At 40.3% G+C, this 27,173-nt stretch overlaps 1 protein-coding gene across 4 annotated transcripts in view; it reads right to left on the reverse strand.

Moving 5' to 3' along the window:
• SLC2A9 (solute carrier family 2 member 9) overlaps positions 1 to 27,173 on the reverse strand; it is a 247,221-nt gene that overhangs the window by 175,844 nt on the left and 44,204 nt on the right. For all 4 annotated transcript variants that reach the window (XM_055111189.2, XM_034958295.4, XM_034958294.3 and 1 more), the window contains one exon: positions 25,152 to 25,297. In XM_055111189.2, coding sequence (XP_054967164.2) covers positions 25,152 to 25,297 — 146 coding nt within the window. The remainder of the gene's footprint in view (positions 1 to 25,151; positions 25,298 to 27,173) is intronic.

Here is a 27,173-nt window from a genome sequence, read left to right on the forward strand (position 1 = left end):
GGCCCCTCCTAAGTGCTGGCAGGCCACTGTGCATGCAAACAGCCCAATCCAAGGGGAAGAATCAGGGAGAGGAGACGCAACCCCCTGGAAGCATAACATATAAAACTCCAAGTCAAAGTTCAAACCGTGCACTTGATCTCTCAAGTCGCTCCCTTGGTGCTCTCCAAGTGTACTTTACTTCCTTTCATTCCTGCTGTAACGCTTTTTAATAAGCTTTCACTCCTGCTCTAACTCTTGCCTCAGTCTCTCCCTCTGCCTTATGCCCCTCGTCAAATTTTTTCTTCTGAGGAGGCAAGAATTGAGGTTGCTGCAGACCTGTATGGATTTGCTGCCGCGGACACCTCTGTCTCTCAAAGATTCCAGATTTGGGTCAGTATTAACCTTTTGAGCCCCACTGGACATTCTCTAGGGATTCTTATTCAAAAGGTCTGAGGTAGGGCTCAAGCATCTGGATTTTTTTTTTTTTTTTTTTTTTTTTTTTTTTTTTTTTGAGATGGAGTTTCACTCTTGTTGCCCAGGCTGGAGTGTAGTGGTGCAAACTTGGCTCACTGCAACCTCTGCCTCCCATGTTCAAGCGATTCTCCTGCTCCAGCCTCCCGAGTAGCTGGGATTACAGGCACCCACCACCATGCCCGGCTAATTTTTCGTATTTTTAGTACAGATGGGGTTTCACCATGTTAGCCAAGCTTGTCTCAAACTCCTGACCTCAGGTGATCGACCTGCCTCGGCCTCCCAAAATGCTGGAATTACAGGCATGATCCACCCGGTGAGCATCTGGATTTTTAAAAAGTATCATCAGCCGGGTGCAGTGGCTCACGCCTGTAATCCCAGCACTTTGGGAGGCCAAGGCAGGTGGATCACAAAGCAGGAGATCGAGACCATCCTGGCTAACATGGTGAAACCCCATGTCTACTAAAAATACAAAAAAAAATTAGCCGGGCATGGTAGCCTGTAGCCCCAGCTACTCGGGAGGCTGAGGCAGGAGAATGGCGTGAATCTGGGAGTTAGAGCTTGCAGTGAGCCAAGATCGTGCCACTACACTCCAGCCTGGGCAACAGAGCAAGACTCCATCTCAAAAAACAAAAAAACAAAAAAAAGTATCATCGGCCATTCTGATACACAGCCACCTCCGCCTATGAGCCGCTTCTCTGGAGGAATTGAGAGCTTTGTTACCAGAGGCGTTCACATAGAGCCTGGGTGCTATTTGAGTCTCAGTCTCCCATTTATAATATGAATGTCTCAGGCTTTCCTTAAAGGGTTTTCTAGGGCTAGCATTTCAAATTGTGATCATTCTAAAATTTATTCATTTGAAGTTTCCTGGGTGCCTTTTGTGTATTGGGTACCGAAAAAATTTTTTAAAACTTCTTGATAAACAAGGCAGATTGTCCATGCCGATTTATCTTATCCATTCCTTAAACGTGGCAGTACAGACATTTCAAAGGTATTAACCACAAGGACATGGGAATGCAAGAAATGGCAATGGTGAGCAAGAGGTTTTTAGCCCAGTTTTAGAAGATGGAATAGCAAAGTGGAGGAAGTGGCACTTGGAGCCTCTGTGGGGGCACTGAAGGGAAGTGAAGACATTTGCCCCAAAGACCGCTGGTGGCTCAGCATGGAGGACCCACCAAAGACAGGGTGAGGGTGGGAATGAAAACAGAGTTTTGGTGGCAGGCCTTTAGCCCCATGCCCTTTATCCACTTCTTGATGGGAACCAGAAGATGGGGTTCATTCTCACAATCAATGGAACCACAGTCATTGCAGGCTTGGACATACCAGATACAGCAGCAAAACAGGAGGCCAAAAACATGAAAATAAATCTCAGAGCCCTCAGTAATCAGCAGTGAATCTTTTCCCAGAATAGGCATCTCCCATTCTTTGGAGGAGAATCCAAACCTCCAAAGAGAAAAGGCATTCACACACTGACTTGTGGGGCCTCCCAATACAAATCCTGCTCACGCTCTCATCACTCTTGAGTGAAGCCTTGTCCCTCACCCACAGCTTTTGCTCACCTTCTTTTTAAATATGAATGGGAGAACCACACTTTTGAAAAAGTGTCTAACACAAAGGAGAAAGGCAAAAAGAAACCAACAGAAAGATAAAGCAATCTGGAGCAAAGAGACAAAAATGTAGCAGCAGAACAAATGCAGGGGACAATACACCCTATCAGTAATACCCTCTAAAATATAGTTGTAAATATTATATCTAAAAAACAAGAACAAGACTCCATGTAAAATGAACGGGGACAGGGGGAAAGCCCTTAGAAATTAAAAATATGATAAAATAATAAAAATACAGTCGACAAGTTGGAAGATGGATTTGAGAAAATGTTCCATAAATAACAAAATGATAAAGAGATGAAGGAAAGGACAGAAAATACTAAAATCAAACTTAGAAGAGCAGCCTATTATCTGACTGCAAGGAGTTTCAGAGAAAGGAGCAAGAATAGAAAAATGGGAGGTTAGGAGAAAATTATCAAAGAAGTAACATAATGATCTAGAATGAAAGGAAATGAGTATTGAGAATTCTGCACAACTGAAGAGAAAGATTCTCACCTATGGAAGTAATTATACAATTTCAAAACTAGGGTTAAATAAGAAGATTCTAAAAGTTAACATAGAAACAACAGTTCACATATAAGTGATCAAAAATAAGAAAGGCATCAGATTTCTCATCAGCAATGTCAGATGCTACAGGACACTGAAGCAATGCCTTCAAAATTCTGAGGAAAATTATATTCATACAAGAGTTCTATATCTAGCCTAACTATCTATTGGGTATAAGTATAGAATAAAGACATTTTTAGACATGGAAAGTCTCAAAAGCTTTGTCTTCACTGCATGTTTTCTTCTTAGGAAAGTACGGCAGGAAATGATTTAGCAAAACAAGAAAATAAACCAAGAAAAAAAGGATGAGTTCATGTACGTTGCAGGGCCATGGATGAATCTGGAAACCATCATCCTCAGCAAACTAACAAAGGAACAGAAAACCAAACACCGCATGTCCTCAACTCATAAGTGGGAGTTGAACAATGAGAACACATGGACACAGGGAGGGGAACATCACACAATGGGGCCTGTTGGAGGTGAGGCCTAGGGGAGAAATAACATTAGGAGAAATACCTAATGTAGATCACGGGTTGATAGGCGCAACAAACCACTATGGCACATGTATACCTATGTAACAAACCTGCATGTTCTGCACATGTATCGCAGAACTTAAAGTACAATAATAATTTGAAAACAAAACAAAAAACAAGAAGAGGAGGACATAGGATCCAGGAACCAGTGGTTTCTACCCAGGAGAGAGGCAAGAATCCCAGGACTGTTCTGCACCAGGACCTGTACAGAAAAGACCCATTTAGATGAAAGCAACAGGCTAGAGGGCTGAGGTACAAAAATAAAGTGATAGAACATCTATGATATACTTAAGAATTTTGTAAATTTATTACCAGGTGTTTAATGTTGGAGAATTTGAAAAAATTAATTGTAGGTAGTTAGAAAACTAAGCAAATAAGAAAATAAAAACAATGATGAAATTAATAACTCCAGGAAAAACAAAAGGTTGTATGAGAAAGGAAAGTAATCGGTAAATAGTCATACCAATATAAATGTTAACCAGTGAACTAATAAAAAATTGTACTATATGTGTATTGGTAGGTTAGAGAAGGGGAAGGGAGGGATGGTGCTGGAAGAATGCTAAGGCAGGTGGATCATTTGAGGTTAGGAGTTGGAGATCAGCCTGGCCAATGTAGTTCGAGATCAGCTTGGCCAATCTCTTTAGTGAGATTTAGGCCAATCTCTACTAAAAAAAAAAAAAATACAAAAATTAGCCAGGCGTGGTGGCAGGGGCATGTAATCCCAGCTACTCTGATGGCTAAGGCAGGAGAATCACCTGAACCTGGGAGGCAGAGGTTGCAGTGAGCTGAGATTGTGCCACTGCACTGCACTCTAGCCTCGGAGATACGCGAAACTCTGTCTCAAAAAAAAAAAAAGAATACTGAGGCCTCAATCATCAGGTTGATGTCTCAATCTTAGACATCAATGGATAATATCTAAAGAAAATGAATTTAAAAGTTCTATCATCAATTATTTTAAAATATGGTGCAATTATCAAATAACAGGTAAAAGAGTTGTAAGAGATTGCCTCTGGAGAGCAGACAGGGAGCTTGAGGGGGTGGGACAATGGACCTCTGTTTGTCACTATAAGCCTTTTAGCAGTATTGAATTTTTTCAATCATTTGCTTGCATTGTTTTGACTAAAATAATTTAAAATTTAAGACAAATATTAGTTGAAATATGAATACTTTTCCTTTGGGGTTCCCTTTCTGGAGTTTCAAGTGCCCCTTTGAGATTTGTTTTTGGTAGTGAATCCCTGGTCTACACTCTCAGGCTCCATTTGCTGTGACTGAGCTGCACAACCAGACTGTATCCTGGGCCTAAGAAACGTGGATGTTCTGGCTTTCGGGGAGGGGCTGAGTCACATTCAGGGTCCGACTTGACTGCTAGATGAATTTGGTGGTAGGCAGGGAGATAATTTATTCCCAAGCATTGTCCCACTTCAACACCACGCCCTTCTGGGCAGGAACCAGGGCTAACTGGGTTATATTCTCCCCCAGTGTTTAAAGCATGGAAAGGAATCATTATCAGTGGGCATTACTTGGAAAAGCCGCAAGTCAAGGAAGTTATACAGGAGAGGAGCCTTATTGTTCCAAATATTAGAATTTGAAATCTGCCAGAAGCACCATCTGTCTCATCCAGTTATTGAAGTGCAGCATTTGAATTTACATCTCTCCAGGGCCTTGAGCCTACCCAAGTCACTCAGGCTCCGCTAAAACTGCACAGACTGGCACTAAAGATGTAAAATAGGCCTTTCTGCCTGGAAAATAAGTTCCCCTTCACCAGCCCCAGGTATCACCCTCTATACAAGTAAGTTAATACAAAATGCTGCCTAACTCTCCCCATCAAATACCTAAGTTGGTGGACAATATTAATGATGCCTACTCTATGCTGGGCAGTGCCAGGGAAGAAAGGGGAATCTGAACAGGAGTGGCCCAGCCCCTTAAGGGTTTACAGTGAAGGTGAAGTCAGAGGGAAGCAAGAAGACACAGCTCCTCCCCATGTACCCCTATCTGATCAAAGGCACCCACAGCATGTGAAAATTCAACAGAGGAAGAGAAAGCTTTTGTCAGGAGCCAAAGCTCACGTGGCATTCAGCATCTCTTCTCATTTCCATTTTCAGAAGGGCTGTGAAAATGCTATTTCTTTTTTGTTGCTGTTGTTTGAATTAGGCTTTTCTTGAAGGCTGAGTGACATGGATTGAGAGGGGTGATGAGAGAGGTGATTCCAGGCCCAGGGAGTGGCATGAGGATTATGGGATGATAGTCAGCAGAAGGGAAATGGGGGCAGTTGAATGGCACTAGAGGATAGAATGGGTTAAAATTGGAGACTGAACCCAAGTTCAGGAGCCTTCAAGGCTAGACTGAGGGATTAGGCCTTCATTTGGTGGACACAGGATCTGTTGTTTGACTGGATGGCTCCCATTTGCAGAAACGGTACAAAGTCCTTTACATATAGTGTCTCTTTTAATCATTGCATTAACTCCATGGAGTATGTATTAATATTATTGTCCTCATTTTACAGAATCAGAAACTAAGCCTCAGAGAAATGAAGTAACTTGTTCAAGTCATACAGCTAGAAAGCAGCAGAGGTAGAATTCAAACCTTTAACTTCCTAACTTCCAAGTCAGAGCAATTTCCGTCATGCTATGCCCCTTCCCACAGAAAGGCTTGGAGTGTCCCAGCCAAAGCACAGTGCTAGAAAGATGTTTGGGCAGCATATAGCCAAGACAATCCTAAGCAAAAATAACAAAGCTGGAGGCTGGCTTCAAACTATACTACAAGGCTACAGTAACCAAAACAGCATGGTACTGATACAAAAACAGACATATAGACCAATGAATAGAATAGAGAACTCAGAAATAAGACTGAACACCTACAACCATCTGATCTTCAACAAACCTGACAAAAGCAATGGGGAAAGGATTCTGTATTTAATAAATGGTGCTGGGAGAACTGGTTAGCCATAGGCAGAAAATGGAAACTGGACCCCTTCCTTACACCTTATACAAAAATTAACTCAAGATGGATTAAATGTAAAACCCAAACCTAAATGTAAAACCCAAAACTATAAAAACCCTAGAAGAAAATCTAGGGAATACCATTCAGGACATAGGCATGGGCAAAGATTTCATGACAAAAACATCAAAAGCAAAAATTGACAAATGGAATCTAACTAAACTAAAGAGCTTCTGCGCAGAAACAAAACCAAACAAAAAACTATCATCAGAGAAAACAGACAGCCTACAGAATGGAAGAAAATTTTTACAATCTATCCATCTGACAGAGGCCTAATATCCAGAGTCTAGAAGGAACTTAAACAAATTTATAAAAATCAAACAAACAAACAACATCATTAAAAAGTGGGCAAAGGACATGAACAGACACTTCTCGAAAGAAGACATTCATGTGGTCAAGAAACATATGAAAAAAAGCTCAACATCACTGATCATTAGAGAAATGCAAATCAAAACCACAGTGAGATACCAATCTCATGCCAGTCAGAATGGAGATTATTAAAAAGTCAAGAAACAGCTGATGCTGATGGGGCTGTGGAGAGATACGAATGCTTTTACACTGTTAGTGGGAGTGTAAATTAGTTGAACCATTGTGGAAGACAGTGTGGCAATTCCTCAAAGACCTAGAACCAGAAATACCATTTGACCTAGCAATCCCATTACTGGGTATATACCCAAATGAATATAAATCATTCTATTATAAAGATGCATGCATGTGTATGTTCATTACAACACTATTCACAATAGCAAAGACATGGAATTAACCGAAATGCCTGTCAGTGATAAATTGGATAAAGAAAATGTGGTACATATACACTATGGAATACTATGCAGCCATAAAAAAGAACAAAATCATATCCTTTGCAGGGACATGGATGGAGCTGGAAGCCATTATCCTCAGCAAACTAACACAGAAACAGAAAACCAAACACTGCATGTTCTCACTTATAAGTGGGAGCTGAAGAATGAGAACACACGGACACAGTGAGGGGAACAACACACACTGGGGCCTGTCGGGGGACCTGGGCAGGGGGAGGGACAGTAAACAACCTAATGCATGCTGGGCTTACTACTTAAGCAATGGGTCAATAGGTGCAGCAAACCACCATGACACCGTGTAACAAACCTGCACGCCCTGCGCATATACCCCAGAACTTAAAATAAAACTTAAAAAAGGAAGATGTTTGGGCAGGTGTGACTGAAACTGCAGATGTGTGCAGAGGCAGGGAGTGGATGAGTGTGGCCCCAGCTGACCATCCACCTCATCACTTGTTGTCACCTCTGGCACTCTTATTAAATCACTCTCAGTTTCTAAATGTGCAGAGCTCCCTCTTGTTCTTTTTTTGTTTTTGCACTGGCTATTCCCTGTGCCTGGAATGGTGTTTTTCTTCCCTTCATTTGGCTAATTGTCCTCCAGACCCCAAGGTGGATGCCACCTTCTCCAGAAAGCTTTCCGTGGCCCTCTCTCGCTGCATTAGGGCCATTAGGAAAGAGGTCTAACAGACTTCCACAGTTTAACATGGCTGGGAAGATCTCACAATCATGGCCAAAGGCAAAGAAGGAGCAAAGTCACATGTTGCAATGGTGGCAGGCAAGAGAGAGCATGTACAGGGGAGCTCCCATTTCTAAAACCATCAGATCTCATGAGGCTTATTCACTACCATGAGAACAGTATAGGGGAAAGCACCACCATGATTCAATTATCTCCAACTGGCCCTGCCCTTGACACGTGGGGATTATTACAATGCAAGGTGAGATTTGGGTAGGGATAAAGCCAAGCCATTTCAGGACCATTAAAAAATTCACTAATCAGGGTCTTCTTCATAATTCCAAGGTCAAGGGAAATGTGTACCTTCCCTCCACATTGAGGGGGTAGCTCAATGCTACAGACCCCACGGTCAGCTCTACGTTGATACAAAGATGAGAACTTGGACTTTGGTCCCAGGGAAAGGTGGACACGCAGATGACCACCTGACCACTATGTAGAACAAAGCAAGTCTGTGAGAGAGGAGTACTGTTTGTGGGAGGCAGAGATGGGGACAGCTGATTCTAGTGGCTGGCAGGAGAGAGGGCCTCTCAAGAGGCCCCTGCTCGCTGGGTTTTGCAGGATGACAACAGTCAGGGAATGTAGAAAAAGGAGGTTGGGAGGAAGAAACAGCAAAGGCAGAGGCTGGGAGGTGGGACCCGCATTGTGGGATCCTGGAATGGGATGTGGAGTCACAGTGGGATCCTCTACCTTTTGTGTGTGCAAGAATCACACCCAGCGAGTCTGATAAACAATGAAGATTCTTGGGGAACCACCTGCTTCAAGATTCAGATCTTGAGGTCTGGAATGGGGCTGAGAAGTCTCATTTAACAAACACCCAACACACTTGTTAATTCCAATGTGCTGTCTATTGGGCTTAGCTGCTCTGTGAGGTGGAGGGGTGGATGGGTGGAGATAAAGAGCCTGGAGCCAGGTCATACGGACCTGGCACATCACCATCCTGGGAGGTCTAAACCCTGCAGAGGGAAATCAGGGAGTCAACACTGAATATCGAGGGGGAGACATTTGAGAATTCTTACAAAAGAGTTGCTGAATGTTTATTAAAGCCAATTTTGTATGCACCCGGGTATACAAAAGAGTCTGAAATTATACATGTCGTGTAAGTTTCAGAATCTTGGTTCAACAGGTATTGGCCAGGGCAGGGATGAGAATTTGCATTTCTAACAAGTGCCTTCCCAGCTGGTGCCAATTCTGCTGGTCCTGGGAACACGTTTTGAGAACTCTGGTTGTTATTTAAAGGAGTTCAGGCATTAACCTGTGAGGGACTCTGAAGTGGCAGGAAGAATGCAAAGGTGACAATCTCTAATCTTCTTTTCTCCTATTTCCCTTCAAAGGAAATTCATCATGCAATGGCCTTCAACCCATCTGAACATTTTCTCTGGCTACAGAAAATGCCTGGGTCGTGCCCCGAAATGAATCTTCTTTTCAAAGAGAAACGGTAGGATTTACAGGTCAGTGGAGGATAAGGACGATGTTGCTGGGTGGCTGGGGCTTAAAATCACTTTAAAATAGATGAGTACATTTCTTCTAATATTCTTGATAAAAATCAAAAGTTCTTCTCTTCCTGGACTTGAATGAAGTCCAGAGAGTTCTAAGTCAAAAAGTTCACAGAAAACAAGTGCTTTCAAACACTTAGGGTCTGGATGAGAAAAATATGAGGCTGCAAAGGACTGTTTTGCTCAAATTCCTATACCAGACTCTAACCTTTGGGGACAGCCCTCTTGCCTCTCCATCAACAAGTCAGGACGTTGGTCCTACCACAGAGAAATTATGGGCTGCAAAACCAGGAAGCTCAAGTCCCACTGCCTCCCTGCTGCAGACATTCGGAGTAATTATCACCCCGCTCTGAGACTGAGCTTTTCATCTGTAAAATAGAAATTTCATAACATCTTTTCTAAGTACTGCCACATGACACAAATGACGCGATGACTGACATCAATTTGGCACCAGTTCCAGGCACTGTTCCAAGTGCTGAACATGTATTCTCTTTCTTAAGCCTTACAAAATCCCCACGAAAGAGGTCCCATTATTAATGCTATTGTATAGGTAACAAATTAGGCTCGGAGAGGTTAGCAACTTGCCCAAAGTCCCACAGCAAGTGTGTGTGTGAGAGGTGTGGGGAGCTGCGATGCAGATCCAGGCAGTCGGGCACGAGGGCCCAGGTGCCCACTACACAGCCCTGCAGAGGCTGTTTTGGGCCTTTCCCTTTGAAGCTCATTTCTCTCTGATAGAATCACACATTATCACCCTTTTTTAATCTCATGGGAAATTTTTCTGTATTTTACGGATTAACCATAATTATTGTGATATAATAAAAATCACTTGTAATTTTGGATCTGTTTTTTACCATTATAAAATGGTAAGTGCTAAGAAAGAGCTGCCATCCTTAAGCAAACATGGAATATTAACAAAAGATGATCACAAACTGACCACAGAATAAACTATCATATGTTCCCCAAAGAAGAAACTTATGGATGACCTTTCTTTATGTAATAAAACAAAACTGGTAATGAATGAGGATAACAAAATCCCATCTACAAAATCCCAAAATCCCAATTGAAAACATTGTTCTAAATAATTAATCTGTATTCAGTTGTGTGTTGTTTATGGTATCTGTTTTTACATTTGATTCTTAAAATCATTTCAGTTATTTTTTAAATGGTGTAAATTTATATAGTTGTATGCTAACAAATTTGAAAGTTTCGATGACATAAGTGACTTTATTGAAAAGACAGAAATTAATGACATCAACTCAAAAGAAAATAAAAATAGATTTTTACAAAAGTAGTTAAAAGATATTCAAAGCATTTTTTTCCCCAAAAGACTCCAGGGTGAGATGGTTTTACTAGTGAGGTCTTTTAATACTTTGATTATCAACTAACGAAATGAGAGAAATTACATTTCTGTCTCTGCTGTGGTTACTTGTTACAGCATCAACAGGAAACAAATATACTTATAAGAAATTCTCATCTATTATTTTTGCCTATCAAATACCAAAGCCTCATTTAAATGCTTGGGGATGACATGGGCAGAGTGAGACCAATGCCCTTGTGCCCTGCCAGCGGGAATGGAAATTGAAGCAGACTATCCGAAAAAAAATTGCTCATACGTACAAAAGCCTTAAAAAAATTTACACTCTTTAACCTGTTATTTCTATTTCTGAAACACTAAACTACATGAATAATTACAGATTTGAATAATGATTAATGTATAAGATTATTCATCTGAAGTTTACAAATCACACTTTTTCAGTAATAAACACACTGGAGGCTGGGTGAAGTGGCTCACATCTGTAATCCCAGCACTCTGATGGGCCAAGGCGGGTGGATCACCTGAGGTCAGGAGTTCGAGACCAGCCTGGCCAACATGGTGAAACTCCATCTCTACCAAAAATACAAAAATTAGCCAGGTGTGGTGGTGGATGCCTGTAGTCCCAGCTATTCGAGCGGCTGAGGCAGGAGAATTGCTAGAACCTGGGAGGCGGGGGTTGAGAGCCAAGGTCGAGCCACTGCACTCCAGCCTTGGCGATGGAGTAAGACTGTGTCGCTAAATAAACAAACAAACACTGGAAACAATCCAAATGTCCAGCAAATAAAAGAAAAATGAAACAAATTATAACTCATAAATAGAAACTAGTACAATTATTAAAATATGGTGTAATGTAAGCATTGCTTTAGTCTTTTTTCCTACCCTTTTCCCATTTTTTCCTAAGCTATTCATTAAACCAAACAACATTTCCTCTGTTGATTTTTGAGGTTTCCTTTTGCACACATTAAAATCATACATAGAAATGAATTTTCTGCTTCTGGCCATCCCTTAGTGCCTTTGATCTTTCCATTCTTGTGCCCATGCTGCATTGTTTTAATTGTTGTCACTTTATTACATGTTTAATGTACTCACTAGCGTCCATTTTCAAAACTATGTCAGAAACATACACTTGCTTATTCTCTTGTGGGAACTTTAGAACTCTTTCCTCATTTTCCATCACAAACAGAAATGTCATTGAACTTTTGATTGAAATTGTATTGAATGAATACATTAGTTTGAATGCAATTGAGATTGTTTTTTAAAATTCATTATTATCATTATAAAATTAGTAAAACTATCACAGCAAATAATTTTAATGATTTGTTCACAACATCAGGTTGCAAAATAATCAGAATACAAAAAGTTATAAATGGAATGAACCAAATTATGTGCTTCTTAAATTTTATAAAAGACTAAATATCATTGGGCCTATTAATACACATTAAAATTATGTTATGTTGAAACATGTTTATAAAACTAAAAAAGGATTTCATCTATAAAATATTTGTATGTGATAGTTTAAAATTTCTTTCTAGATTTTCACTAAAAATTAAGATTAATAAGAGTTAAACATTCTGATTTCTACATATAATTCTTTATGTAAAATGTACCAAAAAAGTAAGAACTGTTTTTAATTAAAAAATTATAAGACAAAATATGTACTTCATTTAAAAATAATTTTTTTAATTAAAAGGTTATTAAAAGTTGTGTCAAAATATGGATTTAGAAAGAAAATATAAATAAAAAGAATCCAGTAAATAGAAAGAGATATAAAGAAAGTTATGGGAATAAAGATATATTTCTGGTAAGAAAGATTTAAGAAAAGAAAATAACTTTACATTAAAAAATCTTGCCTGGTAAATGTTTTTTCCTAAAATAAAGTGACTGGTTATTTAAAAATAAGAAAGTATAGAACAAAACAAAAATTATAAGCATGCTATGAAAGTTACGAAAGTCTGTGTAAGTTGTAAAAGGTCTGAAAAGGATAAATTTACAAAAGAAATTTTGTATGTGATCAAGTTGACTATATTTAAAAGGGAATTATTTATAAGCCTTTCTAAGGTTTGAGTTTTGATATTAAAAATACACCAATACAAAACTAAAAATTTGGTCCCTTATGTTAAAGCAACAAAGTTTTCTTGAAGTAATGATCTGCTTTTAGTAAAATTTACAAGAAGTTTTGATTTTTAATTCTAAAAATTTTCAGCCACTTTCTAAACTGTAGCTTATTTTTTTGTTTGTTTTATAGTCTCCATTTAATTTAACTAGTTTTTAGTTTAAAATGCTATCTTCTTCTTAAAAATGGTATCTTCATTTCTCAAGGTGGAGTTTTCGTCTTGAAGCTTCTCAGAGTCCTATCTCAGAAGTTCAATTTTAATGTGTCTCACGGCATAGCATGTGCAGTTCATACTACATTGCCTTCTGTTCTTTCACTTTCTTCCCTTGAGAAGGTACATCTTTTTGCTTGGCTGGAATGTTGACTTTCTCCTTCAACTTCTTTGTTAGCTCCTATAACTTCTTCCTCTCATTCTAACAGCTATTGAGGCCTGACACTAAAAATGTTTGTCTCAAAGACCTAGAAAAGTAATGTTTCTTTTTTTCCAGTATAACTTGATTCTGTACTTAGCTTTTCTTCATGTGTCTACATTGTTCCATGAAACCAGGGAATTTCTCATGCTTTTACTAAGAGCCATATATCCCCCTGCTTAAAGTAATACCTTTCTTGTTTATGTTCCACAGTGTACAGTCATAGCCTTGGATACACATTCTGAATACATACAAGTACTTTTTCATCAGGTTGTCTAAACAGGCTTCCCATGAGGTGAACCAATCACATAGAAGGAGGTTTTTCTTTGCCTTTTTAGTAACTGGCCTAAGAAACAAATATTTTATATTTTATCAAGATAATTTCCTGTGTTGCCTTTACTAAATTTTTTTATTACTTTAAAAAAATGGAGACTTTAAGGGTTAAAGTTTTTTTAATATCTATATAACTTTCTGTATTGCTTTTAAGATCTATAATTATCACTCTAATTAAATAAATGACTATCACACAGTGCCCTGTGATACTGTTTTGATCAGGTATTTTAAAACTTTTGGCATCTTTGATGGACTTCCCCAGCATCAAAATGCTAAATTAAATCTTTTTGACATAAAATTAACTTTGAGATTTTCCAGTCAGGCCCCTAGAAAGCCTCAAAGGACTTCTCTCTCATCTTGTAGAGATATTAAATAATTAGGCTTATTTGGTAAATTATATGGGAAATATCAAATGCTAAGTGATACTAGATCTTCTTTCAGTTACATTTATGGATATGTTATTGGTATATATGTTCTAAAATGGTAATAAAACTCTTAAAATCTTCTATGTTATCAGTCATAATTTTGGTTATTATATTGTAGGCCACAAAATAACTAAATTTCCTTGTAAATTTCTGGTTATGGGGAACTTTTATCCTATTTTCAACTATGGTAGTTTTAAATTTTTGTCATTTACAGTTATTTTAAATTTTTCTCTAAAGGTATCTGCAATTAGATTCATTACAAAGACTTTGACAAGTACTCTTAAATACAAGTTTCAAAAAACTTTAAGATCAATGTGGTTTTTTTCCCCCCAAGATGGCAGATTAGAGGCATTGTTAGCATGCCTCTTGTATTAGTCCCTTTTGATGCTGCTGATAAAGACATACCTGAGACTGGGTAATTTATAAAGAAAAAGAGGTTTAATAGACTCACAGTTCCCCATGGCTGGGGAGGCTTCACAATCATGGCAGAAGATGAAGGCATGTCTTACATGGCGGCAGGCAAGAGACAGCATGTGCAGGGGAACTCTCCTTTGTAAAACCATCAGATCTCATAAGACTTATTCACTATCATGAGAACAGTATGGGAAAAATCCACCCCCATGATTCAATTATTTGCCACTGGGTTCTTCCCACAACACATGGGAATTATGGGAGCTACAATTCAAGATGAGATCTGGGCGGAGATGAAGCCAAACCATATCACCTCTCATACTTGGAAAGACAAAATAGTGTGTAGAGACTCAGGCTATAATTTTTTTCCCAAGAAACACCACAGGCATTTAACCAGAAAACTGAAAGAAACCACAGACTCTTTGAAAGAAGTGGTGGCAGCAGCCTACACCATAAGCCAGGTGGAAAACTGTGAGTCCTCAGAGTGTGGCAGTGGGAGAGACTGCCTCTGTGACACACACTCCCGCTAGGGAACCTGATAATATAGGCCATGGGGGACGGCCTTGGCCCCACCCAGCACTGGAGCTGAGTGGTGGGGAATGTTGAGAAGGAGCAGCATCGGACATGCTTTGCGTGCACTCCTAGACTCCAGTGGGGATGGAGAGAAGACATTCCTGACTCTACTTCACAGGGAGCCTTGCAGAAGTCAGCCAGCCAACTCAGGTGGCAGTCACAGGTTGAGAGAAGGTCTCAACTGTGATTCACGACATAATCTTGAGTGGGGATGAACTCCCTTGGCCAGAACTAAGGGGCAAGTGGGGGTACTGTAGTTACAAGTACAGAAGCTGGGCACCCCTGCTTTGGGGTGGACCAGGAGGGGCACAGCCTGAAAACCACAGTTTCTGTCTGGGTGGGGAAAGCTTATAGCCTGTGGCAGTTTTGAGTTCTCAGTGCAAGGTTCCTGGAACCCAGCTAGCTGGGTTAAACAAACAAAAAGAGTTTGTGCTGTTGCTAATACTACATGCTATACTTGGATAAATTCCCCTAGAAGAGTTAAGACTCAAAGACACAAAATTAAAAAAAAAAAAAATGCAGGTTACAATGAGAGAAGAAAGAGACCCTCTCATATTGTTTTATACTCAGTACCTGTTTTAAGAAAAAAACAAGGAAGCGAAACCAAAGGCAGGCAGCCCAGCGCCAGGCGCCAGACCCAAAACCGGACCCAAAACCAGGCCTAGGCCTGCCTGGCCTAAACCTAGTAGTTAAAATTCCACCACTGACCTAGCAACTGATGTTATCTATAGATTCCAGACATTATATAGAAGGACATTGTGAAACCTCCCATTCTGTTCTGTTTCACTCTGACCACCGGTACATGCAGCCCCCGTCATGTACCGCCTGCTTGGTCAAATCAATCACGACCTTTTCATGTAAAATCTTTAGTGTTGTGAGCCCCTAAAAAGGACAGAAATTGTGCACTCAGGGAGCTCGGATTTTAAGACAGTAGCTTGCCGATGCTCCCAGCTGAATAAAGCCCTTCCTTCTACAATTCGGTGTCTGAGAGGTTTTGTCTGTGGTTCATCCTGCTACAACAACAAGTTTCACCTAATTTGTCATGATCATTTAATTAATTTAATTAATTTAATTTATTTAACTGGTTGCTTTTAAACCTAAGTTCATGGATCACAACTAATATACAAGCTGAGATTGTCATATTACTATTAATTTTACTTTGTATTTTTCTTTTAAACCTTGTACCTATTACTTGTTAAATTTCTACAGAACAAATCTTCACAGAATAATACTGGCCCAACACTTTTAGATAATAGTAAATGCCTACAGAATAGACAAAAACTTAAACTTAACACTTGATTTTAGGTAGATGTAGCCTGAGAACCACTCTCTCCAAACCCCTCTTGTTGCTCAAATGTAGCTAAAAGAGTTTAGACACTAATTCCAATTACGCCTTCCAATGTAGGACCAACCAACAACGTGAGACAGGTTGATCCCAGCTGCCTCACCTAGGGATAATCAAAACCTAACTACAAAATGGTTAACCAGTGATTTTTTTTAAAAATCTTGATCAAAAAAGGAAATGTGAAAGTTGTCAGAATAAAAATAAACTCACCTGTGTTAAAAAGCAAAAATAAAAGCAAACCCCTGAAAAGTAAAGCTAGGGAAGGTCATGAAAGGAAGATTCTCATATACAGATGCCTGCTGGCAAAAACTATTGCAAAAGACTGCAAAAACCTTGCACAAAGGCCACTACAACCTTACACGAGAAAATACTGCTGCGAGAACACCTGCCTAGCAACTGCCTGTCCAACCTTGGACTGATGCCACCCTTGTTATTGATCCTTCTATTCAAAGATAACTATCTCAAAAACAATTACATAATTCGTCTCATTTTTTCTTTAAAATCCTTTGTCTTCTTTTACCTCCCTGAATATGCACATGGTTTACTATGGCATACCTATGCCAATTGCAATGCCCATTCCTGAAAAAACATTGTTTTCTTTTAGAAAGTCTCCCTGTTTGTTATTTAGATTGAAAAAATTTGCAACCATTAGTATATTTCTTTCCTTGAGAGGAAAGAAAAGTGGGAGCTCAAACTTAATCATTCTTATCTGACATAAATGTTCTTCTGAGTATATAAAATCGTTCCTTTACGGCCTCACATCATTCCTAATCTCTCTTCTCATACTTTTGCCTATAATTTTCATCTAAGTCTATTTCTTCTTTATCTTTGCAAGAGAAATAGCTAATTGATTTGTTTTAAAAAATATATATCATTTGGAGTCACATAAATGTTCAGCCACGACAATTGTTTTATGATGTATCTTTGATTAAATTCATGGAACCAGCATTAATTCCTACATTTATTTCCCTTTCCTGCCTTCTAGCAGCCTACTCTAAAAGCCACCTTCGTCTACCACAGGCTCAGCCATAAAGCAAGTCTCAATAGATTCAAAAGAATTAAACTCATACCAACCATACTCTCAGACCACAGTGGACTAAAATTAGAAATCAACACCAAGAAGATCTCTCAAAACCACACAATTACATGGAAATTAAATGACCTGCTCCTGAATGACTTTTGGGTAAACAATGAAATTAAGGCAGAGATCACAAATTATTTGAAATAAGTGAAAACAGAGATATAACATACCAAAATCGCTGAGATGCAGCAAAAGCAGTGGTAAGAAGAATGTTTAGAGTGCTAAATGCCTACCTCAAAAAGTTAGAAAGATCTCATATTAATAATCTTATCACCACTCCTAGAGGAAGTAGAAAAACAAGATCAAACCAACTCCAAAGTTAGCAAAAGAAAAGAAACAGCTATAAAATCAGAATAGAACTGAACAAAATTGAGATCCAAAATCCATACAAAGAATCAATGAAACCAAAAGTTCGTTATTTGAAAGGATAAATGATATTAATAGACCACTAGCTAGATTAAAAAAGAAAGAGAGATGATCCAAATAAGCACAATCAGAAATGATGAAGTTGACATTATAACTGATTCCACAGAAATATAAAATATCTTCAGAGACTATTATGAACACTTCTAGGCACACAAACTAGAAAATCTAGAGGAAATGAATAAGTTCCTGGAAACACACAATTTCCCAAGATTCAATTAGGAAGAAACTGAAACCCTGAACAGAACAATATCAAGATCTGAAATTGAAGGAGTAATAAAAAACCTACCAACCAATAAAAGCCCTGACAAGATGGATTCACAGCAAAATTCTATTAGATGTACAAAGAAGAGCTGGTACCAATCCTGCTGAAACTATTCCAAAAAATTGAGGAGGGACTCCTCTCTAATTTATTCTTTGAAATCAGCATAATACCAATACCAAAACCTGGCAAAGATACAATAAAAAGAAAATGTGGCACATATACACCATGAAATACTATGCAGCCATAAAAAATGAAGAGTTCATGTCCTTTGTAGGGACATGGATGAAGCTGGAAGCCATCATTCTCAGCAAACTATCGCAAGGACAAAAAACCAAACACCGCATGTTCTCACTCATAGGTGGGAATTGAACAATGAGAACACATGGACACAGGAAGGGGAACATCACACACTGGGGCCTGTTGTGGGGTGGGGGGAGGGGGGAGGGATAGCATTAGGAGGTATTCTTAATGTTAAATGATGAGTTAATGGGTGCAACACACCAATATGGCACATGTATACATATGTAACTAACCTGCACGTTGTGCACATGTACCCTAAAACTTAAAGTATTAAAAAAAAAAAAAAACAGAAAACTAGAAACCAATATCCCTGATGAACATAGATGAAAAAATCCTTAACAAATTACCAGCAAACCGAATCCAGTAGTATATCAAAAGTTAATTCACCATGATCAAGTAGGCTTCCTTCCTGGGATGCAAGGTTAGTTTAACATATGCAAATCAATATAGGTGATTCACCACAATAGATGCAGAAAAATGTTTTGATAAAATCCAACAAGCCTTAATGATAAAACCTCTCAAGAAACTAAGCATTAAACAATCATACCTCAAAATAATGAGAGCCAACTATGACAAACCCACAGCCAACATCATACTGAACAGGCAAAAGCTGAAAGCATTCCTCTTGAGAACTGAAACAAGACAAGGTGCCCACTCTCACCGCTCCTATTCAGCATAGCAATAAAGTTCTAGCCAGAGCAATCAGGCAAGAGAAAGAAATAAAAGGTATTCAAATAGGAAAAGAAGTCAAACTATCTCTCTTCACTGATGCTCTAGAAAAGACTCCACCAAAAGTCTCCTGGAACTGACAGGGGATTTCAGGAAAGTTTCAGGATACAAAATCAGTGTACAAAAATCAGTAGTATTTCTATACACCAATAATGTTCAAGCTGAGCCAAATCAAGAATGCAATCCCATTTATAATAGCTGCCAAAAAAAAAACTAGGAAATAATTAACCGAGGAGTTGAAAGATTTAAATAAAGAAAACTACAAAACATTACTGAAAGAAATCACAGATGACACAAATGGAAAAACATTCTATGTTCATGGATTAGAAGAATCAATATCATTAAAATAGCGATACTGCCCAAAGCAATCTACAGATTCAACACTATTTCTATCAAGCTACCAATGTCATTTTCCACCAAACTAGAAAAAAAAATTCTAAAATTCATATAAAACCAAAAAAGAGCCCAAATAGCCCAAGCCATCCTAAGCAAAAAGAACAAAAGCCAGAGGCATCATATTACCTGACCTCAAGCCATACTGTAAACCTACAGTAACCAAAACAGTATGGTACTGGTACAAAAACAGACACATAGACAAATGAAACAGAATGGAGAACACAGAAGTAAAGCTGTACACCTCCAGCCATCTGGTCTTCGACAAAGTTGACAGAAATAAGCAATGGGGAAAGGACTTCCTATTCAATAAATGGTGCTGGGATATTTGGTTTGCCATATGCAGAAGAATGTAACTGGACCCCTACATTTTACCATATACAAAAATTAACTCAAGATGGATTAAAGATTTAAATGAAAGACCTCAAACTATAAGAATCCTATGAGAAAACCTAGGAAATATCATTCTGGACATTGGCCTTGGGAAAGAAAATTGCAAAAGAAATTGTAACAAAAACAAAAATTGACAAGTGGAATCTAATTAAACTGAAGAGCTTCTGTAGAGCTCTTCAATTCAAGAAACTATCAATGGAGTAAACAGACAACCTATGGAATGGGACAAAATAATTGTAAACTATCATCTGACAAAGGGCTAAAATCCATAATCTATAAGGAACTTAAACAATTGAACAAGCAAAAAACAACCCCATTAAAAAATGGGAAAAGGACACGAACAGACACTTCTCAAAAGAAGACATACAAGTGGCCAACAAACATATTAAAAAACGCTCAACATCACTAATCATCAGAGAGATGCCAATCCAAACCACAATGAGATACCATCTCACACCAGTCAGAAGGGCTGTGATTAAAAAGTCAGAAAACAACAGATGCTAATGAGGCTGCAGAGAAAAGGGAACACTTATGCACTGTTGGTGGGAATGTAAATTAGTTCAGCCACTATGGAAAGCAGTATGGAAATTTCTCAAAGAACTTAGAACTACCATTTGACCCAGCAATCCCATTATTGGGTATATATCCAAAGAAAATAAATTATTCTACCAAAAAGAGTGATGCACTCATATGTTCATGGCACCACTATTCACAATAGCAAAGACATGAAATTAACTTAAGTGCCCATCAATGGTGGACTGGATAAAGAAAATGTGATACACATACACCGTAGAATACTATGCAGCCATGAGAAGAAGCAAAATCATGTTGTTCGCAGCAACATGGATGGAGCTGGAGGCCATTATCCTAAGTGAAATAACACAGGAACAGAAAACCAAACACTGCATGTTCTCACTTATAAGTGGGAATTAAACAATGGGTACTCATGGACATAAAGATGGCAACACTAGACACTGGAGACAGTGGGATAGATGGAGGGGAGGGATAGAGGGGAGAAAAGTTGAAAAACTATTGGGTAGTATGTTCAGTACTTGTGTGATGGGATAAATTATACCCCAAACTTGAGTATCTCTCAATATACCCAGGAAATAAGTATGCACACGTACCCTCTTAATTTAAAATAAAAGTTGAAGTCATAAAATAAATAAATAGCTACCTTCTTGCTAACCCTCCTTCACCCTCTGTGTTTCAAAGCAATTGCCTGCATTGAAGCCCAGTTTTTCTCTCTCTTTTTTCAAAGCTTCGTTGTCTCAGTCTTTGAAGGTAAATGGGAAATATGATTAAAATAGTGAAAATGAAATTCTGACACTTAGTGAAATAACTGTGAATTTCACTTGGCTGTAACACTGCAAATCCCCAGAGACATGAATAAAAATTTCCCATTTGATGTTCTTTCCTGGACCAGAAGCCCTAGATCCACATTCCCAGAGCACACATTTGAAAACAGAAGGATATTTACAGGGTTCCTCACCCATCTTCCTGGCCAGGGCCAAGACTGTCTGGAAACTCCCATCTGATGGGAAGAGACAGCCTATAGGAACCAATGGTACACCTTTTGGCTAGCTCAAAGCCAGAAGGTGGGCATGGGCAGCTGTGCCCCTTGGCTGGTATCATGTTCATGAGCCCTGTTCCTGGGAGAGAGTGTCCCAGCCTCACAATCTAGGTACCCAGGTCCTCGAATCAGCTCTTCCTTCCAGTTGCTCTGAGACATGCACAGTTCACGTCAGTGAACTTGTCACCTTTTCCCCTGCAGAGCTACTCCTCCTCTTTCACAGCTCCCTGTCTTAGCATCTGGTACCACCATTCTATCTGGCTGATGTGCCAGACGCCTGAGAGTTATTTTTGACTCCTCCTCTCTGGGACACCACATCCCATCACCACTAACCTCACTCAACCTCATCTGCCTCTCTCCATCCACACTGCCATTACTCTGACCCAACTCATAACTGGACCAGTCAACCCCTTCAGTCCTGGCTGGGATCCAATCCTTTCTCCATGCTGCAGCCCAAAAGCCTTCTTGAAGCACTCATCATGTCCTCAATGATGTCCCATTGCTTTGGGGTACAAATAAGCCTTCACAGGTACACACTCCCCATCAAGGTGTGTGAAAGGTGGCCCTAAGGCTAGACCCAGCCCACAGATGGGACGTTTTTTGTTTTTTAAAGGTCAGTTTCCAATATTTACAAATTATGAAATATGACAAATCTGGATTTGTAATGTCTCTTGAAAATCAGAAAATCTGTCATCTCTAGGCCAGTGTCTGTGATGGAAACAGTAGGAGATGCCCTTGTCCCTCAAGCAGCCACAGGTCCTGGGAACCTCTCACCTTGCCCATCCTTCCCTGTGCTCATTTACAGCATAGGTGTGGCCCTCTCTGCTGCCTGCCTTGCCAGTGGTCTCTCCCTCTCCCTCCCCCCTCCCCCTCCCCCTGCTCCTGACACCTGAGTTCTTCTGCCTCTGAACAAATGCCAGGGCCTTCCCCCATACTCTTACCTCTGGCTGGAACTCCCCACCCCCATTGCCTCTGTCTTCCTACAGACCCGCCCAGATAAATCCTACTCATCCTCAAGCCATGAGTTTAGATGTCACTGCTGCAGGAAAACCACCCCCGATGCCCTACCAGAGGTCAGTGCCTATTTTCCTATCACCTGTGGCCATTGGTCAATTGCCCTCCTGTGAGCTCCCAAGGGCAGGGCTAGCCTCATGATCTCACCACTCTACCACCAGCAGCCAACCCAATACCTGGCACAATACCTAGCACACAATAGAAGCTTTCTACACATTTGTTGAATGACTGGATAAACTTGACGCCTCTGGGTTAGCGTGCATGCAAGTAAGATGCCATCGACTGGCGGGACAAGATGCGGAAGCAAACGGAAATCAGTGTGGGAGAGGCACAGGTGCACGGTGTCCTAGGATATGCTGAACAGTCACTATTTGCCAGCGATGTTTTCCCAGAGGAAGTCAAGCTTGAGTGGGGCTTGGGAATTTGGGACTTGCAACCATTCCTGTTACTGAGGAGGACACTGGGTCAGAGAGGTGAGTCGACCTTCCCAAGGTCACAAAGTCCTTGCAGTCTGAGTAAGAAAGATGTGGGCTGTACCTGATGTGCTCAAAGCTGTAGCTCCAGCATCAACTCAATGTTTAACAAATGTGGTGAATGAATAAATAAAGGATGAAGACAGAGGTTGAAGACAGACCTTACGGACTCAAGCAGGAGAAAGAACTTGATACTGATTTATAAACAAAGTGGAATTTGGAAATGATCCCCAAAGAGAAAAGTTTAGCTCTACTGAGGTAAATATTTATTTACTTTTTTTACTCCTAAAGGACAATAGCACTCTTCATTGACTTTTAAATGTATTTTTGTTTAGGGAGCTGAGGCTGTTATCTTGTTTTTATTATCAATATGTGGTGGATATTTTGAGAATTTTAAAATATCTTTAGAAACAAAAAGCAAAAGAGTCTCTTTAGTTTGGAACCTCACTTAGGTTGAGAGACTGTTTCTAACACACTCACAATTAATTATAGAAATCGTCACGCATATGACAACCACAAATGTAAAATGTGAGTTGTTTCTGTTTTTGCAAAAGAAGAAACTAAAGTCATAGCCGTAATAACCCAGAATGGTCATAATAAAAGATCAGAAGCAGATGCCTCTAAGGTGACCTCGATTGGCTGAAATATAAAAAGTCACTTATAATACCACAGAAAAGTACACTTAAGAATGGTCAAAATGGTAAACTTTATGTGGATTTTACAATAAAAAAATGTTCAAAACATTTAAAATTTGCTTTAAAAATGGAATACAGTGATTCCTCCACTTATAAAACCTTCCACTGAATGAGAAAGGAGCTGGCCCTAGAGTCAGTGAGGCTCAGTAGCTGGGACAGAAAGGACCCTGTGGACAGAATTAGCCCCTTCTCTCCAGAGCGCCCACATTCCCAGAAACACCAGTGTGATCCATCCTTGGATGTATAAGACACAACCCATACGTGGCTTTGAAAGCACACAGACTCGGGTTCTGCTTTCAGCACCAATATGCCCTTGTTTGTGAGAGCTCTGTCCCTTACCTCTCTCTGCTTGCGTCCAAGGCTGCATATCTGAGCTACTCACAAAGTAGCTGTTAGGATTTGAGCAGCATAACAAACGAGTCGTTTACATAACTGCTCTAGGACGTGCGAATTTGTTATGTTTGCCCCCTGCTGCTAGAATTCAGCTCCACAGGGAGCTGTTTGTCTGTTGTGCACTGCTCGTGCCTAGAACAGTCTGGCATGAAGTGGGCATTCGACCATCATTAGTGGTTTAATCTCTGCCTGCCCTCCTGCCCTGCCTGTGTGAGTGGGAAGGCAGCGCCCCTGCATCCCTGGAAGGCATCCCCTGGGAGGAATCCTAGCAAGTCCAGTGGCCTCTTTATCCCCATGTCTACCACCTCAGTCGCAGCTGCATCCTTCCCTTACCATGTGTACCAATAGCAGCAGCCCTCTGCCTCTCTCCTCCCCACCCTTCCCACTCTAGTCTACACCCACCGCCTCCACCCCAGAGCCACCTTCTAACACTGATCTGGCCATGTCACCCTCCAGCTCCAGTGCCACCCAGGGCTTCCTATTCCCCCAGGGTGAAGTCTGTGGTGGCTCAGTGAACAGACGCTTCATCTCTCACCCTCCCCATGCCTGCTTTCTCCTCAGCCCCACAGCCATCTGAGTTCTTTCCCAGGGCTGTGCCCCATCTTGAGCCTTTTCTTTACTGATTTCCTTTCTCTGGTATATCCTCTCTCCCAATCCCCATCATCACCTACCTAACTCCTGCTTACCCTTCAGGAGTCCATTTAGAGGCCACCTCTTCTAAAAAGCCTTCCTTGATTTTACCCCACCCCATTCAACCTGAGTGAAATGTTTCTTTTCTCCCTGCCAAGGCCACACAGCAAGTAAATCATCGAACTGGGATTCAAATTCAGGCCTACCTGCTCCCAAAACAGTAAGTCAAAACCGGAAGACTCTACTTATCTATTCAGGAAAAAAGAGACTAAAGAATGAGGTAGAGCTAAGCTAACGTCTTGAAAAGATGCCCAAAATATATTAAATGAAAACACCAGGTTGTAGAACAATGTGTATGGCATAATTCCATCAAAGCCACAATAAACTATATATGTTTATATAGGTTTTTAAAGCACAGAAGATGCCTAAACAATCACAAATTGAGCTATTAATGATAATTACTGGGTGGGTGAACTTAAACATTCTATAAGGTTTCAATTTGTTATGTATTCTTTATGTCCTTAAAAAAATAAACTCAAAGGAACTCCACAACTTTTCTCCAATAATAAGTAAGAAGCTTGAATACCAGAAATTGCAAAATACAGGGACCAGCTTTTGGAGAAAAGGCTCCTTCCTGCAGTGGTAACATGAGATGAGAGCAGATGCGGTTGACCAGGGAGCCACACTCACCTTTCCCAGCAGCTCAGGCAGGCCCAGAAGCTGCCCAGTGAACACGCCAAGGCAGATAAAGATGGCAGTCACCTGCCCCAGAGAGCCACGGATCTCCTTGGGTGAGATCTCACTTAGGTACATGGGGAGCACACTGAGGGCGACGCCTGTAAAGAGAAAGCATAGCAGCAGTTAGAGAGGTGTCTTCCCTGGGGGAGCCGCACTCTGGTTACAATGCCTCTCTTGGCTCTGCTTTGCCCTGGACATTAAATAGCACTGTAGCCACGGCATTTTTCCCAGCACTTAGCACAAATTGCCAAAGCTTTCCCATGAACTTTATAAATTTAATACTAAAGTATGACTGGAGGTGCATTTCAGAGGACAGGACACAGCTGATGGTGTTGGTGGAGGTGATGGTATTGATGGTGATAATGACGGTGATGGTGATAACGGTGGTCGTGATGGTAGTGATGGTGGTGGTGATAGTGATGGTCATGATGGTGATGATGATGGTAGTGGTGATGGTAGTAATGGTGATGGTGGTGGTGGTAGTGATGGTAATGATGGCGATGGTGATGGTGATGATGGTGGTGGTAATGGTAGTGATGGTGGTGGTGGCAGTGATGGTCATGATGGTGATGATGATGATGGTGGTGGTGATGACTGTGATGATGGTTGTGGCAATGATGATGATGGTGATAGTGGTGGTGGTAGTAATGATGGTCATGATGGTGATGATGGTGATGGTGGTGATGATGATGGTAATGTTGATGGCGGTAGCAATAGTGATGATGATGGTGATGGTGATGATGATGGTAGTGATGGTGGTGGTGGTGGTGCTGGTGATGGTAATGATGGTGATGGTGGTGGTGCTGATGGTGATAATGGTTGTAGCAATGATGATGGTGATTGTGGTGGTAGTAGTAATGGTGATGATAGTGATGGTGATGGTGGTGGTGCTGATGGTGATGATGGTTGTAGCAATGATGATGGTGATTGTGGTGGTAGTAGTAATGGTGATGATGGTGATGGTGGTGGTGCTGATGGTGATGATGGTTGTAGCAATGATGATGGTGATTGTGGTGGTAGTAGTAATGGTGATGATGGTGATGGTGGTGGTGCTGATGGTGATGATGGTTGTAGCAATGATGATGGTGATTGTGGTGGTAGTAGTAATGGTGATGATAGTGATGGTGATGGTGGTGGTGCTGATGGTGATGATAGTGATGGTGGCGATGGTGGTGATAGTGATGGTGTGGTGGTGGTGCTGATGGTGATGATGGTTGTAGCAATGATGATGGTGATTGTGGTGGTAGTAGTAATGGTGATGATGGTGATGGTGGTGGTGCTGATGGTGATGATGGTTGTAGCAATGATGATGGTGATTGTGGTGGTAGTAGTAATGGTGATGATGGTGATGGTGGTGGTGCTGATGGTGATGATGGTTGTAGCAATGATGATGGTGATTGTGGTGGTAGTAGTAATGGTGATGATAGTGATGGTGATGGTGGTGGTGCTGATGGTGGTGATAGTGATGGTGGCGATGGTGGTGATAGTGATGGTGTGGTGGTGGTGGTGACGGTGATGGTGGTGATGGTGGTCACAACGATAATAGCCAATACACATAGTGGCTACCAAGTAACAGGAATCCTTCTCATCTCTTTATATGTATTAACGTATTTACTTTTAACAATAGTCTTCTGAATTAAATATACTATTACTATTTCTCTTCTAAAGATTAGTAAACTGAGGCACAGAAAAGTTGAGTAACTTGCCTAAATCACCAAGTAATGTCCAGAGATGTTTAAAAAAATTATTTTGCCCAATAGAGCCCCAGTGGGTCTCTGATCTTAGAACTTGCGCTTTTCCCACCAGCTAACATTGCCTCTTGTCATAAATTACAGGACTCAGTTATGGCAGATGCTATTATACTCATTTTATAAAAATATAATAGTTTTTTTCTCTAAACCTTCTAGATGAAGAACACTCCAGGAAGATGCCCTGTTGTCCTATTATGGTTTCAAATACTCCGGGAGAACCTGG

The sequence above is a fragment of the Pan paniscus genome, chromosome 3, assembly GCF_029289425.2.
Source record: "Pan paniscus chromosome 3, NHGRI_mPanPan1-v2.0_pri, whole genome shotgun sequence".
Lineage (NCBI taxonomy): Eukaryota > Metazoa > Chordata > Mammalia > Primates > Hominidae > Pan > Pan paniscus.